The 17,226-nt window shown below is 37.3% G+C and overlaps 2 protein-coding genes across 9 annotated transcripts in view; one reads left to right on the top strand and one right to left on the bottom strand.

Annotated features, from left to right (window-relative positions):
• The window catches only part of LOC126237028 (nuclear pore complex protein Nup93-like), a 227,053-nt gene extending 224,019 nt beyond the window's left edge, over positions 1–3,034 (top strand). For all 5 annotated transcript variants that reach the window (XM_049946779.1, XM_049946778.1, XM_049946777.1 and 2 more), the window contains one exon: positions 2,790–3,034. In XM_049946779.1, coding sequence (XP_049802736.1) covers positions 2,790–2,909 — 120 coding nt within the window. In that variant the 3' untranslated portion in view covers positions 2,910–3,034. The remainder of the gene's footprint in view (positions 1–2,789) is intronic.
• Positions 1–17,226, bottom strand: part of LOC126237030 (ADP-ribosylation factor-like protein 2-binding protein) — a 120,611-nt gene that overhangs the window by 6,199 nt on the left and 97,186 nt on the right. For 2 of the 4 annotated variants that reach the window (XM_049946784.1, XM_049946782.1), the window contains exons 5-6: positions 9,982–10,078; positions 7,049–7,240 (exon numbers count right to left, since the gene is read on the bottom strand). In XM_049946784.1, coding sequence (XP_049802741.1) covers positions 7,181–7,240; positions 9,982–10,078 — 157 coding nt within the window. In that variant the 3' untranslated portion in view covers positions 7,049–7,180. Of the gene's footprint in view, positions 1–7,048; positions 7,241–9,981; positions 10,079–17,226 lie in introns of those variants that run through there. The other 2 variants (XM_049946783.1, XM_049946785.1) reach the window with 2 other exon arrangements.

The raw sequence follows: 17,226 nt of genomic DNA, 5'->3' as shown, positions 1-17,226 counted from the left end.
TACTGGCGGAATTAAAGCTGAGGACGGGGCATGAGTCGTGCTTGGGTAGCTCAGTCGGTAGAGCACTTGCCCACGAAAGGCAAAGGTCTGGCACACAGTTTTAATCTGCCAGGAAGTTTCAATTTCTGAGATATACATAGCTTGTGTTTGTGCCAAATTGAATAAAAATGAAGAAACTATAGTTGCTTTACAAACAAGCATTGACTGCAAGTACTTCTAATATACTGGAATTTCCACACCAAAAACTTTAAACAAAAATTGCTAGATGCAGGAGCTTCAGTGATAAAACCTGATAAGGGTAACACAGCAGTGCTATTACATGAAAAAGATTACAGAAAAAACATTACAGTATTTTGAACAGAATGGCATAAAACAAAATTAGTAACGATCTGCTCAATAAGTTCCAAACTGAGGTAGAAAGAAAAATTGATCCCTCTAAATTTCTATTTGACTCATTAGAAAAACGTAGATTAAAGTTAATGAATCCAAGGCTCCTTACTGCAAGAGCTCAGATTAAAATATATAAACCTGACAAGCCAGTTAGAGTTATTAATAATAATAATAATAATAATAATAATAATAATAATGAATATGCTCCCAGTAGTGAACTACATTACATTCTTGATTTTAAAAAAAGAAAACTCAAAAAATATGTACAAATCTGATAAATATTTCAGCATAAAAATAGCATCCATTTTCCTAACAATGTAGTAAATATGAATATCCCAAAAGATGTGATTTTTCACCTCTTGGGATGTTAGTAATGTGTTTGCGAACTAACAAACTGTTACAAATAATTAAATGTAATTTACTGCAGCATAATAATGTGGCAGTAGATGAGATTGTAGAGCTTGCGACTTTTTGCAGTTTAGCATTGATTTCAAATACTTTACCTGTTCTGGAAAAATTTACCGCATGAGAGTTTTAGTTTATCCAGCAAGTTGTCAGAAATTTTTCATAAAGACTTGGAAATTAGATTCTTTTATAAATTCTCTGATATAAAACATAAAACACTGTTTTACCACTGGTAAGTTGACAGTTGTATAGTTTTGTTTAAAGGAACCGAGCAAGATTTAAATGAAGTAACAGAAAAACTTCACCAAATGCACTCAAAAATTAAGTTCACTGTTGAAGGTGATATTGATAGTTGCATCAGTTTTCTCGATTTGTCAGTTAGTAGATCGAATGGGATACATATTTTTAAAGTTTACAGGTAGCCTACGTATTCAGGTATAATTATTGAGACTAATTCAAATCATCCAATCCAGCACAGAAAAGCATATGTCTGTTCATCTTTATACAGAACATTATAATTACCACTGAGACAAAGACAGAGCTTCAGAATTACAGGCAATCCAAAAGATAGCATTGAGGAACAATGACAAAGAAAGTGATATAATGAAATTGTGCCACACTATACCGAAAAAATATTAAACAAAAAAAGAAAAAAATAGCATAGACAACCCTGTATAAAAGAAAAAGTATATTACACTCACATACGAAGGTCTTATATCAGGCCTTATTGGGAGATGTTTCCCAAGACACGAACTGAAAGTAGTGTTTCGAACTGGCAACTCCCTTAGACACACGCTAATACACAAGGAGAATGTACATAAGAACTAATATGATAATTTAGGGGTATATTAAATAAATTGTCAAAGCACGTACATTGGCCAAACTGGAAGAGTGTTTAAAACACATCGTAAGGAACACTGCAATTTAAATTCAAATAATACAGCATTGGGTGAACATTTGAGAATAACCAAACATACATTAGGTGAGATAGAAGATAGTATGAAATTTATCTGCCCCACATATAAAGGTCCTCTGTTAAATGTTTTGGAAGAATTGGCAATTTTCATAGAAAAGAAGAAAAACCCACAAAAATAATTTAATTTATAGCAGTTCCTCCAGTTAGTTGATGAAGTGCTCTACATAAGCAACCAAAATATGATACCTGCCATATTATTCTAACAGATTTTTTTAACAGTAGTTTTGAATGCATTTTTGTATAGATATTGTTAAACGTGTTATTTTGAAAGATATTTTAATTTTTACAGATGTACTCATATTTTTTGAAAGATAGCAGACATTTACAGATAAGATGCCTACACACATACCCCTGAAAGAGATGAAAGTTTAAGTAGTCTAGTATAGTCAGTTTAAACATAAGCCTCCATATTGGAAGTACAATATGTACTTTACATAACATCAATGTAAGTATCTTTTAAAGTGTACATTCTTATGATGGTCTTGTTCATTTGAAGACCAAAACTGGTCAGTAAAAAAAATACAAAGTGTGCCTTGTGGCTGATCTCAAAAACAAAATTCACAATGTAGAGTGCCACTCGTCACTGCTGGAGTGAGAGTGAGTTAAAACCCACCATAAGCTGACACGAGTAAGGTTACCATCTTTGAATCTTACCCAGATCAAAGAAAGCCACTTTTAGGACTTTACCAACACAGATTCCATGAGCCTTTGAAGCAGCTCACGTAGAAGGCTATACCTGTTCAAATTAGAAATTTATATATTCTGCATGTTTTCATATGATACTTTGAAAGGAAATATTCGCCTTGATCTCATTCATTTGCATTCCTATTCTTCAAGTATAGCTATAACAAAAATGAATATCACTGCCAATTTACAAAGAAAAATTGCCCCATTGAACTCTGTTCAGGTGGGGTTTTGCATCTTCTTTACACATCAATTTATTCAGAGAAAAGTTTCTCAACTGAAGTTTGTTTCATTTGTGACTACACAGATTTTAATTTTTTTTTTCTGATTGCAGCAACTGTCGTATCTGAGAGAGAAAGCTCGAGCCATAACAAGTTTTGCAGGATCGGTGCCATACCATATGCCTGGTGACACAAACAGTAGACTTGTACAGACTGAAATTCTCATGCATTAATAAATGTATGGAAGTAAATATAAAGCATGCTGTCAGGAAATCCTTGTAATTTCATTTATTTGCCAAATACACTGCCATACTGTATATGTAATATTTATTATTTTAATAAAATTGATGAATTTTCATTTTTTTTTATAATGTGGTTTCCTTTCTTTCTTGCAAATATAGCATCTAAAGTAAAGAGAAAAACGGTTGGCACATGTGACACACACACTCTGCAGTCAATGGATGGAGACCTCAGGGAGGCCACAACTACGGTGGGCAGATTATACTAAGTGAAGGCCTAAAATTGTTTTCCTCATGGCCGTTTATTTTGAATTTTTGGCATTTACAATTTTTTTGTTTCTACAGTAGGTAAATATTATCATTATCTCTGACAGAAACTGATTACAAATGTGTCATACTCTGTTACTTCACTAGTTTGAAAGTTCAGTACAGAAATCCAAAGACTGAGTGTAATCACTAACACTGCATTGACTTTAAGGAAATACTTACACATACAGCTGATAGTACACAATGTGTGTGTGTGTGTGTGTGTGTGTGTGTGTGTGTGTGTGTGTGTGTGTGTGTGTGTTTCGTGGAAGTGCCATCAGGGTTATAAACATTTCATTTTGGCTCCAGCAGCAGTGTCCTGGCAATGATGTGGTCGCTCCACAGGCCCCATCAAACCAAGTTGTTGCATGTATATGAATTGGAATTGGATGACACATGGATATTTTCACAGTCCCGTGAACAATACCTAGGCAGTAAAAGTTTAAATAAAACAATGTACCTGTCTCATTCACTTTTTATTTTCTCTTATGACACGTTTTGAGAGTTTATACCATCATCTTCAGGTGGATACCACACTGTTTAGAGGTGAATTTGGGGCCACTTCTTTGCTACAAATACGTGCATATGGAACAACTCGCTATTATACAGATCTTTTTTCTTGTATAAATGTTTGATCTCTGCATGTAACCACATTTCTTTGCTTTTTTTGAATTAGGGAAGCAGTTTCAGAATTTCCACACTTAGTAATTTTAACATATTTCGGTATGATTCCACACTGCAAGCATTCGTTGTTAAAATTAATACTAGCTAGAGTCCTGAAAAGTTTGTTTTGTGTTTTTGTATTTCATAACTTCCTTCACAGCCTCACTAGGCAAAGATAATCTTATGTCATCCATGTTGAAACTTTTCAGGACTCTTGCTAGTATTAAATTTACCAAAGTATGCTTGCAGTGTGGGATTGTACAGAAATATGTTAAAATCACTACTTGTGGAAATTCTGAAACCACTTCCCTAATCTTAAAAAAGACAGGAAAATGTTGTTACATGCAGAGATCAAATATTTATACAAGAAAAATTACCTGTCTAATAGGCAGTTGTTCTATATGCATCTATTTATAGCAAATACATGGCTCAAATCCACCTCTAACAAAGTGTGGTATCCACCTGAAGATCAGACTATATAAACTCTTGAAACCTTGTGGGAGAAAATAAAAAGTGATAAATTGTTTTATTTGAACTTTTATTGTCAAAACAGTTGCAGTTTCCTTAAAAAATAGTCCAATATGGACAGCATAAGGTACTGGCAATTAGCCAGATGTGGAGGCGTTCCCTTCTTGATGTTCAAAACAGAAGAGGTGCTGACTGCGGAGGTGATCACCATCTTGTAATACCTGAAGCATGGTTAAAGATTGCTGCTACTGATCATCAAGATGCAAATTGCAGACAGAAAAGATTTAATATTAGAAAACTTCAAAGCAAGGGCATTAGAAAAGAGTTTGTGCTGAAGTTGAAGAAACAATATAGTCAGTTGGAGGTGGAGGATTGAAGTGTGGAAGGGGCAAGTGTACAAGTGGAGAGGAAATGAAATAAAATCAAGAAAACCTTCCTAAATTCCAGTGAGAAGGTATTAGGATTCCTGGACACCAGAAGGAAGCCATGGAAATCTGATCATACATGGCAGAAGATTGAACAAAGTAGAGAAATAAAGGCCTTGATCAACCAGTATAGGGACAATGAACAAAAAGAATGCCTTAGAGCAAGGTACAAAAAGTTCCTTGGTGAGTGAAGAGAAGCACTAGATCTGATAACAGAAATCTGGTAAAATAGCTTGCAGAAAGAACTCGAGAGGCAGCAGAAAGGGGCAATTTGAAAGAGCTGTATAATATCACCAAACAGCTGTCCCAGAAAAGCTTTAACAAAAGTAAGCCAGTGAAGTCGAAAGAGGGAGAACTGTTGACCAACAGCGAGGAGCAGCTAAAACAATGGAAGGAATATTTCAGTGAGGTATTCAACATGAACCTGATCCATCAAGAAGAACTAGACCAACAGGAAACACCTGCACTGCAAATCAATACTCACCCTCCCAGCAAGAGCGACAGAAGACATCGAAAGTAGGAACAAAAAGGCAAAAGGGGCCTTTGCCCAGCTGCGACCAGTTTGGACATCTTGTGAAATATTGTTGAAGGTAAAGCTTAAAATCTTTGACTCAAATGTAAAATCTGTTCTGTTTTACGGGTGCAAGATGTGGAAAGTGACAGCACAAATTAAAACAAGAGTACAATCCTTCATCAATAAATGTCCGAGGACTATACCGTGAGTACGCTGGCCAAATGTTATCTCAAACCACGAATTATGGCAATGCAACCAACAACAGAAAGCCGAGGTAAACGTAAAAGAAAGGAAATGGAGATGGACTGGACACACTTTGAGAAGAGGCCTGCAACATATTCCAAAGCAGGCTTTAGAATGGAACCCTCAAGGATCAAGGAGGAGAGGCAGATCAAGGTCGACCTGGCACAGGACTGTTGAAGCTGAGGTGGCAGCTGTTGGTTACTCCTGGAGTAACATCAAGAAGATTGCAACAAACAGGGTCAGATGGAGAGCTCTAATATGGGCCCTATGCTTCACATCAGAGTAAAAGGAATTAAGTCAAGTCAAAAAATGGAGAAATCAACATGTCTAAATGGAAACTGAATAAATTAACAATGAACCCATTAGATCAGTGGCTGAGTTATTATATATACAGCAATTAAAGATGACAATGACTGGGCCGAAATCAAAGGAAATAAACATAAGATTTAAATGGTGTGAAGGCTTTTGTTACAGCAAATAGAGATTTCAAACCTAAATTTCTTAATGGCTTTGAAATGGAAAGTTACAATGAATGTATACTACCAGTTTTGACTTATGGCAAGTGTGAGAGAGATTTTTAATGAAGAAAAATGGAACAGGAGAGATGCATGTTGGGAATTACTAGGAGATAAGGAAACAAAGAAATGGACAAGATTAAAAGGCATGCTTATAACAGTAACGGAGATTAAACAAACACAGGCAGGACTTGTAATGAGACAAATGGATTGTACATGGACCAATGAAATTCTTTGTTGGATTTCAGGAGATGATGATAAACTGAAACAATGGCATTATGCAAGGTGGGTGGTTGGAATTAGACAACATGCAGGAGAAACATGGGTGCATCCATCTGAACTTGTAGTGTATGGAGGAGCTAAGAGGAGGCCTTTTAGTCATCAGTAATGTCACATGGCCGATGATTACTAGTATTTAATATTTATTTGGGAAGAAATGGAGATTGTTTCCAACTAAATTTAAACTGGGGCAGATTTAATTTGGTGACGGGCACTACTCACTCGGTTGTAGGAATGATGTATGAAGGGATAAAAACATTATGTGGTAAAATTTTGTCACAAGTGCTCCTATTAATGAGTGACTCTCGTGTATAGTGTGGTGTTTATGAGGCCGATACTTGGAGCCGTTATTTCTGTTTTGGACAGCAGTGAAATGACACACAACCTCGGAAGGTGCAAGTCATATTATAGAGGACGTCAAACCAGAGGACAGGTTGCTGCAAGACAGTGTCAAGAAGGCTTGCTGAATACCACCAGAACATAAGAAATATCACGATGATTATGTTTCTTTGTGCACTGTGTTATGCATTAAAAATAAAAATGAAATGAATACTCAGTCTCTTGATGTCAGCTTTGTTGTAATGAACTCATATCAAGTGCCTGCTTAGTGTTAATTCAAAGTAGTAGTGTTTGGATTGAAAATTAATGTAGTCAAATCTGCAGTCAAGGTACAAATTAACAACTGAGAGAACATTTTCACATCTGTATTTTACACAGGTTTCAATAAGAATTTTATTTGTCTATAGTGCACTGGTACATACTACCTGACAAAATATTTCTCAAAAAGTATTCTGCTTGGAACAAAATTCATGATTCGAAAGAAAAATTTACGTAGTGCGAATAAATTCAGTCTCATGCAGAAGGCAAGTCATATGCAGTCACTAACAAATTTTCCACAGTTCCTTCTTTAACCTGTAAAAGGAGTAAACAGTTATTAAAAAGATCAACAATGACACACAAATATTATCCATTTGTCAATCCATAGCAATGTAAAAGAATTTACAGAAAGCTTAAATATTTCAGAGAAAAATTCAGTTGTCAGTTGCAATTATTTTTATTTCGCTTGACTGGTTTTGACAAATTAATTTGTCATCCTCAGAAGATTACAATATCAGGAATATTATAAATCTTTCCTTGGGTACATTTGTGTAAAGTATAAGAAGTATATCACAGAAACTTACTCGGTATTGCTTTCAGAATGATGGAACACAGCAATCACTTGCCCTTTACTTTCAGGTTTTATTGAAGCCAGTCTAGATTATGGCTAGTGCCTAGCCATTATCAGTGCACTGTCCCATTGTTTCAGTACATGTCCTAGTACGTCAGTGCCCTGTTGTTCGGTCTTTTGTCTCAGTTCGTTCAAGACTAGTCTTGAATGAATTTGACAGAAGCCTGAACAACAGGGCACTGATGTACTAGGACACGTACTGAAAGTATAAAATAGTGCACTGATAATGTCTATGCACTAGCCGAAATCTCGATTTGCTTCAATAAAACCTGAAAGGAAAGGATGACGGATTGCCGTGCTCCATCATTTTGAAAGTCATATTACAGTCATTGGCCCATTCCTAATGGAAGAGTATTGGTTTAGTAGATGTCAACATCATCATCTTAGATGTGTCCAAAAAATGTACATATTTTAAATGATTATTGTAAACACATGTTGATAATTTACAGTAACTCAGTCACACCTATGTACATGTCAAGCTGTTCTGCCAGCAGCAAGGAACAAATATCATCATTGTCATCTTTAAGGATTAAGGCTTTTTGCCTGTACTGCCTCAGATTTGTTCCCACTACCTCTTTAAGGGATGTCTGACATTCCTCTTGCTCATTGGGTTATACTGTATTGCTGTTTTAGTTATTCTGCCATTAGACATACACATTGGACTTGCCTTTCCAGTTCAGTCAGTACTTTTCAGTTATATGTATATAAAAAGTATAACTCAGCTATATAATGTACTTACATATAATACATAATAAGAGGGAAGAAGACGCAAAGACACAACTTGACAACTTAAGTAAGGTAGCCAGAAAGGTGGGACTGAGGATCGCCTATAACAAGACAAAGACATTAACTACCACTGCAGACTGGGAAACAACGGAAGGCACTGGGCAAATGGTGGACAAATTTACATATCTGGGAGAATTTATAACAGGAAGGAACAGGAGCAAGGAGGGAATAACAGAGAGGATAAAGAAGATGAGGTCAGCCTTCTGCATGACGAGAGACACATATAATAAAAAGAGTATATCCACAGAGGCAAAGTTACGCCACTACAAGGCAACGGTGAGGAATGCAGTATTATATGCTGCTGAGACGACGACACTAGGAAGAAATAGGGCAGAACAACTAGAGAAAGAAGAGAGAAAAATACTAGGTCCCAAAAGAGGTGGAGAGAGGTGGATGCGATGACCTAGGGAAGAATTGTACCGGAACATGAGAACAATATCCGGGGAAATTAGACTCAAAAGGGCAAGGTTTGCTGGACATGTAGTTAGGATGAGTATGGACGGAATGACGAAGAGAGTGTGGGAAACAACAGGGAGGACTAGGGGAAAGGCAGGAACCAAGTGGGTTGTTGAACTTCGGAAGGACTGGTTGGAATTGGGGATCAAGGTCGAAGGAAAGGGAAATTGGAGGAACAAATATACACCGACCAATATGCCAGAGATCAATGACAGAGAAGAATACAGGAAAAGATTAGAGCGTCACCAGTGGAGCCGACAGGAGAAACAGAAACTGAAGATCTCAGAAGAAGAGCGGGAGAGAAGAAGAGAAAGAATGAAGAGGTTCTGGGAGAAGAAAAGGAAAATGCAGTCCATGAAGGGGCTACCCGTGGTCCTACAGAGGCCATAATGCAAGAAGAAGAAGAAAATCATGACACACAGTTCTAATATATAAAAGGAATGAGCTGATTTTCACATTTTATAAGAGATGTTATGCAATCAAAACAAAGTCTATTTTTAATATAAGTTTCTCATTCAACAAATCTTTTGGATTTTGGTGGGAAAGTTTAAATATTTCTAATTCTTCTCAAAGGTTCATTTTGTAGTGCTTGTCAACTACATGCAAAATTTTTACGTTAAGTAAGGAAAAGTGTGTTTCTCAATTTTGAGATGTTCTGCAAAACTTGTCATTTATGAATTCCCACAGTGTTTGTTGAGCAAGTGCTCACGAAAGTGGCTCTTAAGTGACTTCCCTGTCTGTCTTATATAAAAACTCTGACATACTACAATGTGTTTAATATACCTCAGAGTTGAGAAATTTGTTAGTTGGATGTTTCTCATTATGCATAAAGAGCAAATTAGTGGAATTACCAGTGGTGAAGGACCCAGCGATGTCATATTTTTTTAAACAAATTACCTATATGATATGTGAAATGTCACCTAGAAATGGGATTCAGGACAATTTTATTGAATGTAGAGGAATTTATATTCTTACACTTTACATAAATGTATAGCCAAGATCTAAAGATTTATAATATTCCTAATTCTGTAGTCTTCTGAAGAAGAGAGATCAATTTGTCGAAATCGATAAAGAGAAATAAAAATTTTTGCAACTGACAATTGAATTTTATTCTGAAATATATATACTACAGTTGTTGAAAATTACAGCTACGAATAAAATAATACAGCTGAAATATACTTACTGCCTTATAATCTAAGAACATTTCCTTAAATGCACTGAAATCTGTAAAGGTATACAATACTTCAAACACTTCCCCATCCAGGTTGCACTTTCGTCTCCTGCAAGTTATTTCAAAAGAACTGTTCTTAAAAGGTTAATCTGCATCTCACATAACTCATTCAGAATGAAATTTAGACAATGTTGCTTCAATGTATTCAATTATCAAGCAATAAAACAGATGTGAAACTTATATGCCATCATACATTTTGGTGCCTTATCCTCATTTCCTGGTGTCATTGTGGTTTAGCTCATCACTACAGCCCTCATAAATGCAACACTATTGGGAAGTATTCTGGATTTGTCCCATTTGAGCTATGTATTTAATTCGCAAACTGCCTCTGAAGTTTGCACTTTTCAACTTAAAGACTGTCATTTGAAGATTGCAAAGTAACTTTGTTGCTTTAATATCATAATATGCAGTGGCAAATATAGCATTAACAAATATGGTTATGTTTAAAGTCCAGGCATTACCTAAAGCAAGAAAAGGTTCTCCAGTTTTTTTTTAAATAGACTGTTAACCCTCAGTTCCTTAATGAGCATCCCTTGTGCCACTGACACAGTTTTTACGTAGTCATGAATTTGTTGCACAGTGTGGTTGGTTTCAAGTATCTTGTGTTTTATGGAAGCACCACGACACGTAAAGTTAGCATAAAAATATACTGGTCTTGTCTGTTAATTAACAAATTCGAAAAGTAATCAGTAGTATCATCACTTTCGTCACAAGTGAAGTGAAATCTTTCGAGTATATGAGACAAAAACTCAGTCTGAATTTCCAGCAATAGTTGGGTGTGCAAGTCTCATCTAAGGAAAACCAAACACATCAAGTGTAGTCAACATACACATCCAAATGTAGCTATCAGTTGCCTGATCTCTCATGGTCTGACTCATAACGCAGGGTGATTCAGAAAGAACTTTACAACTAAAAATTCGTATAAATTAATTCACAGTAATTTATTGAAAGAAGATATAGAGCTGGGTTTTGTGTTAATTTCTGGGGAAACACATCAAGTTTTTTTACCTCAAACTAAAGATGTTGTACGTGGTTTACACTGATTATCCTGCACACATCCCATCGAAAGTCAATTTCTTTCCAAACTTGCTGTAGCATTGTAGGTGTAACTTGCTCAGTGGAGGTGTAAATTCTTGCTCTAAGTTCAGATAGAGAAGCCAGCACAGGAGGTACAAACACATATCCCTGATGAATACCCATAAAAAGAAAAAAAAAAAAAGAGTTGTGTCAGGTCTGGAGTACGTGGTGGCCAGGCAATTGGCGCATCATGGCCAATCCATTGCCCTGGAAAGCAGTCACTGGTAGTGGGGTGGTGCACCATCTTGCATGAAGTAAACATTTCATTCTTGGTCATCCTCATCGATCTGTGATATCAAAAATTAGTGTGACATATCCAGGTACACTATCCCGTTGATGGTTCTCTCACAGCGAAGAAAAGGGCCATACACTTTGTTCTTGCTCAGTGCACAAAAAAACGTTCAGTTTGGGGCTATCATGAACATTTTGCAATATTTGATGTGGATTTTCACTGCCCCAAATCCTACACTTACGTGTGTTACCCTTGCCATTTAAGTGAAAGGTTGACTCCTCAGAAAAAATGATTTTGTCCAAGAAATTTTCATCCTCATGTAATTGATTTAACATAACCGCACAGAAGTTCTTGCAAGCAATTTATCAGAATTTTTATTGCTTGTACAATCATCAATCTGTACGGTTTCAAATTCAAATGCAAACGGTTTCTCAACAAACGCCAAACAGTCGTATGTGGGATTTGCAGTTCAGGAGATGCAGGCTCGGTCAATTTCATAGGGCTATTGACAAACCATTGTCTCACTCGCTCAATGACGTTGCCAGACGTGTTTGGACAACTTGATGATTTCCCATGTCTTACCAGGCACCCTATTTCTACAAAACATTATGCCACACATAAATTGTAGGCCTACCAGGAGGATCTTTAGTGTATCTGGTACTGATATTACACTGAACTGTTGTCACCGACTTTTCTTCAAACCAAAACACACAGCTAGCAAACTTGGGTCCATTGAAGGCGGCCATCTTTAATGCAACCGCTGCTAGCGTTCCTTACAGTGTGATTCTGGACTAGAGAACTACACAAGACAAAACTTGATGTATTTCCCTACAAATTGACACTAAAATAACCTCTGTAGGTACTATGAATTAATTTACATGAATTTTCAAAGTTGTGAAGTCCTTTTTGAAACATCCTGTATAATCAATTGTGATGGAATAATCAAAAACTCTGCATTGCATGTTTGTTGTCAAATGCAATTTGGTTTATTGGATGCCAGAGGCACTTTGTTTGTTGTGCACATTGTACGTATGTGGCACAAACTCAGGGGTGTTCTGTCAACACAAAAATGACTCGATGTACCATTAAAAGGTAATGACAAGGACTCAGAGCAAAGACAGAAGAAACTGGAAGCACTAGTATGTATGGGCATGGTTACTATACATTGAAGCTTGTATCCTCTTTTCCAGTTTAAGTCTATTTCACAAATACAGGGTGTATCAAAAATAATGGTGCAAACTTACACGGCTGAAAGTACATGATAATAGAAGCACAAATGTCCCAGTAAATACAGGTCTGCAAAAGAGCCGCTTGCGAGATAATCACAATTGTATGGTTCCACGCCGCCACTGATGGCATTGTTTGTAACATTGTCCAGTTTCCCCCTTGCGTACTTGAGGCCATCCTATGTTTGCTGTTTACACAACGGAATGTTTTGGTTGGCAGGAGAGCCAACATCGTGTTACTAGAGGCGGCCGAAAGGCATGCGTTTTAGCTCACGCAGGCTGGCGTGAGGTCTGGAACAGGACAAGGAAATTAGAATTTAGAAAAAACGGACGTAGCTGGTGGAATACTTAACTTTAATCCGTTAATGAAGAACGTCGGTCTTGACGGTACATGATTCATAATATCAATAGTAACTGATAATGGTGCCTTGCTAGGTCGTAGCAAATGTTAAACTATCGTCTCGGCAAATGAGAGCGTATTTTGTCAGTCAACCATCGCTAGCAAAGTCCGTTGTACAACTGGGGCGAGTGCTAGGAAGTCTCTCTAGATCTGCCGTGTGGCGGCGCTCGGTCTGCAATCACTGATAGTGGCGACACGCGGGTCCGGCATATATTAATGGACCGCGGCCGATTTAAAGGCTACCTCCTAGCAAGTGTGGTGTCTGGCGGTGACACCACACGGAACATTGCCAAGAGGTGGAGATGGAATCACACCATACGCGCAGAATGTACAGGACGGAAGCAGTACACAGTCTCAAAGGGTATCAGATGCATCAGAGGAGTGCCATGTGTGCTGTGTTGTAGTTACAATGGAACTGTACAGTAATGAAGAGTATGCAGATATGCATTTCGTGTACAGTAGTGCTAACGGCAATGCACAGAGGCTGCACATTTGTACCAAGAAACATATCCTGATCGAAGACATCCAGAAAGTCGTACATTTACAAGGGTCTATCAGCGCCTGAGAGAACATGGGGGTTTTTCACATGGTAGAACAGGAGGTAGACCTGCTCACGTTGCACCTGAGGTTGAGGATATGGTGTTGGAAGCAGTACAGCACTCTCCAGGAACCTCAACGAGAAGAACTGCCATGCAAGTGCCTGTACTAAGCCATAGCAGTGTATGGAGAATTTTACATCGCAATTTACTGTACCCTTACCACCTCCATTGACTTCAATGTCTCAATGATGCCGACTTTGTTCCTAGAGTGATGTTTTGTCAGTGGCTGCAACAGCAGGCTGTAGTTGACCCTCATTTCGCATGTAACATTTCATTCACAGATGAAGCAGGATTCACATGCGATGGTGTGTTTAACTATCATTTGCGGTGTGAAATAAACCCACATGCTGTTCATGAGTCACCACATCAGCAACGTTTCTCACTGAATGTGTGGTTAGGGGTAGTAGGCAATCAACTCTTTGGGCCACACATTCTTTCACCACAACTTAATGGTCTGAGGCACCTTAGCTTTCTGTGATTTCATCTTCCAGGATTGCTTGAGGACGTTCCCCTTCAGCAGCGTCAAGAGTACGTGGTACATGCATAATGGAGCTCTGGCACATTTTGCTGCTTGTGTGAGATGGCATCTAACACGCAGATACGGCCAAAGATGGATAGGTCAAAGTGGACCTGTACCTTTGCCTCCAAGGTCACCTGATCTAAATCCTTCAGATTTTTGTGTCTGGGGTCACCTCAAAGGCAAAGTGTACAGCACACCCATTAACACGACTGAAGAACTGGAGCAGAGAGTTGTACATGCTTGTCAAGAATTCCAGAATGATCCAGGGGTTTTCAAAAGGATTCGAAATTCATTGCAGAGACAAACACAGTATTGCACCAGATGCAAGGAAAACACTTCAAACACCTCCTTTAACAGGTACTCCATATGTGAAGTGTGAACTAATTCTAATGTACAACCCAATAGTAAAGTCTAAATTTCAAATTAATGTGTATTAACTAGGACAATGTTTACAATGACATCAGTGGCGGCTTGGAACCATACAGTTGTGATTATCTCGCAAGCAGCTTTTTTGTGGACCAGTGTTTACTTGGACATTTGTGCTTCTATTGTCATGTACTTTCAGCCATGTAAGTTTGCGCCATCCTTTTTGATACACTCTGTATACAGCATTTTCTGTTCACAGGTACTCTGATCAAGAGGACTGTGTACTATATCCAAATGATTTGTACTAGTGGTTCTGGTGGTGGTTGTAGCACTAATAATATAATATAATCGTTTGATAATTTATTGGTGAAAGGTGCTAAAAATTTCTACCTTTGTCAATGAGGGAATAGATGTGAAGGAACAAATATGGAAATAAGGCAGTACACAAGTAACAAAGGTCTTATCTTTTAGTTGAAGTTATTATATGTCAAAGTTAATTTTTGTAAAGGCAACTTTTGAATACGATAAATGCTGTAATGTTTGCTGTTATGGAATTTCATGGGAGATGTTTTTTCTCCTAATCTCACTGGATTAAAGTGGAGAACTATGCAAATGAGTTTTTGCATAACTTTTTGAGACAGAAGAAGACTTATTTCTGAATGTTCAGCTTTACTGCAGAACAAACTGAAGGGAAATGATGAGCTTTAAGCATATATGGAGAACAAAACTTAGTGCAATTCATGATAAAAATTACTCTGATGAGTTTGCAAATCATGCATAGCAGATGTTGTGATTAAAATCAAGGATGACAGTATAACTGAAGGCTACTATTCCTATTATTAATCCATCTAGCTCCAATTTTTATTGAATGGAATCATTTGAGAGTTGCCACTCATCCCCAACAGGTGAGCGTGATGATTGTATTGACAGGACAGCCAACTTCAGTAACAAAAGCAGTGTGGATGTGAAGTTCATATAGCGAAAATGTTCAAATCACTGTCCTATGGGATTTTGGGGAAGCCTCTGCAGGTATTTTTTTGCAGTCATGGTGCTGTTTTGCTCTATCCCACAGTGTATAGAATGCCAACTTCAGTAACAAAAGCAGTGTGGATGTGAAGTTCATATAGCGAAATTGTTCAAATCACTGTCCTATGGGATTTTGGGGAAGCCTCTGCAGGTATTTTTTTGCAGTCATGGTGCTGTTTTGCTCTATCCCACAGTGTATAGAATGCCAACTTCAGTAACAAAAGCAGTGTGGATGTGAAGTTCATATAGCAAAAATGTTCAAATCACTGTCCTATGGGATTTTGGGGAAGCCTCTGCAGGTTTTTTTTTGCAGTCATGGTGCTGTTTTGCTCTATCCCACAGTGTATAGAATGCTTTCTTTCAAATTAAACTGCGTGACAGGAGTAAAATGTATTGAATTAAGTTTTGGTGATGAGCAGAGAAACACTTCTTCAAATTCAAAGGGACTTCTAAAACTGTATCACCAATAGAGAAACTGAAGGCTTCAGGGAAGGCAAACAGGTTTCATAATAATTCTGATTATTAAAGTGAAATTTATGTTTATTGGTGACAGCTAATAGAACAGAAACATACTGTGCCAGGAGAGTTAGTGGAATTGGTCAATCTTTTGAGTCTTGCACGAATCTACAATTAAAATAAACTGGCAAGGTTATTCCAGATAATATATATGGATCAGTTAATCACATCTAAAGTCAGAATATGGAACAATTATAATCACATCTAGAAGAACAAACTTAAAAACTGTTTTAGTGACATAAGTATCTCAAGATCTGGCTAAAAAAGTTAACATTATCTATTGCAAAGAGTTGTGGTGTTTTCATAGATAAGGGATATTTCATAGATTGGTAGGATAGGTATGGGAAGGGGAGGCTGGCAAAGCTTATAGGTGACAGTGTAGTGGGTAGTAGTGGGATCACTCACGGAAAAATTCCTGTGGTTGTTGGTGTTAGAGCTGAACCTTTTTTATATTAAAGTGTGGTGACTTCCATATAAATTTTGTATATGATGGTGGAAGAAAAAGGATGTTGGTAGATCTCCTAAATTCATATGATCTGATGCAGACTGTGTTTTTTCCAACTAGGTTGCAGGGAAACAGTAGCACAGCCATAGACAATATTTTTATTTATTCTTCATTACTAGATGGGCATTCAGTTAGTAAAAGGGTGAATGGCCTTTCAGACCATGATGCACAAATTTTAACACTAAAAGTCTTTTGTACTCAAACAAATGTCACATATAATTACAAACTATGTATGAAAGTTAATCCAACAGCAATAGAGAGTTTTTTAAACCTTGTCAAGGAACAAGAGTGGCAGGATGTTTATAGTGCCAATAACATAGATGATAAATATAATGCTTCCCTTAACACATTTCTCATGCTCTCTGAGAGTTGCTTTCCATTAGAACGTTCTAAATGGGGTACTAGCAATAACAGGCAGCCCGAGTGGCTGACTAGTGGGATTATAATGCAGAACAAAACTGGAATTATATCAATATATTAGAACTACTCACAATCAAGCTACAGCAGCCCATTACAAACAGTATTGTAAGGTGCTTAAAAATGTTATCTGGTCAGCAGCACAACAGTATGAAGTCACAGCAAAATACTGAAGTACTGTGCCGCACATGTAGCCCTGTATTTAGCCATATTTGCAGTTTTTCCTTTAGGAATGGTCAGTTTCCTGAACGATTAAAGTACTCAGTAGTAAAGCTGCTTTATAAAAAGGGAGAAAAGGATAATGTAGACAATT

Source organism: Schistocerca nitens, chromosome 2 (assembly GCF_023898315.1).
Source record: "Schistocerca nitens isolate TAMUIC-IGC-003100 chromosome 2, iqSchNite1.1, whole genome shotgun sequence".
Taxonomy (NCBI): domain Eukaryota; kingdom Metazoa; phylum Arthropoda; class Insecta; order Orthoptera; family Acrididae; genus Schistocerca; species Schistocerca nitens.
The sequence above is the reverse complement of the archived record's forward strand: the minus strand, read 5'-3'. Positions and strand labels throughout refer to the sequence as shown.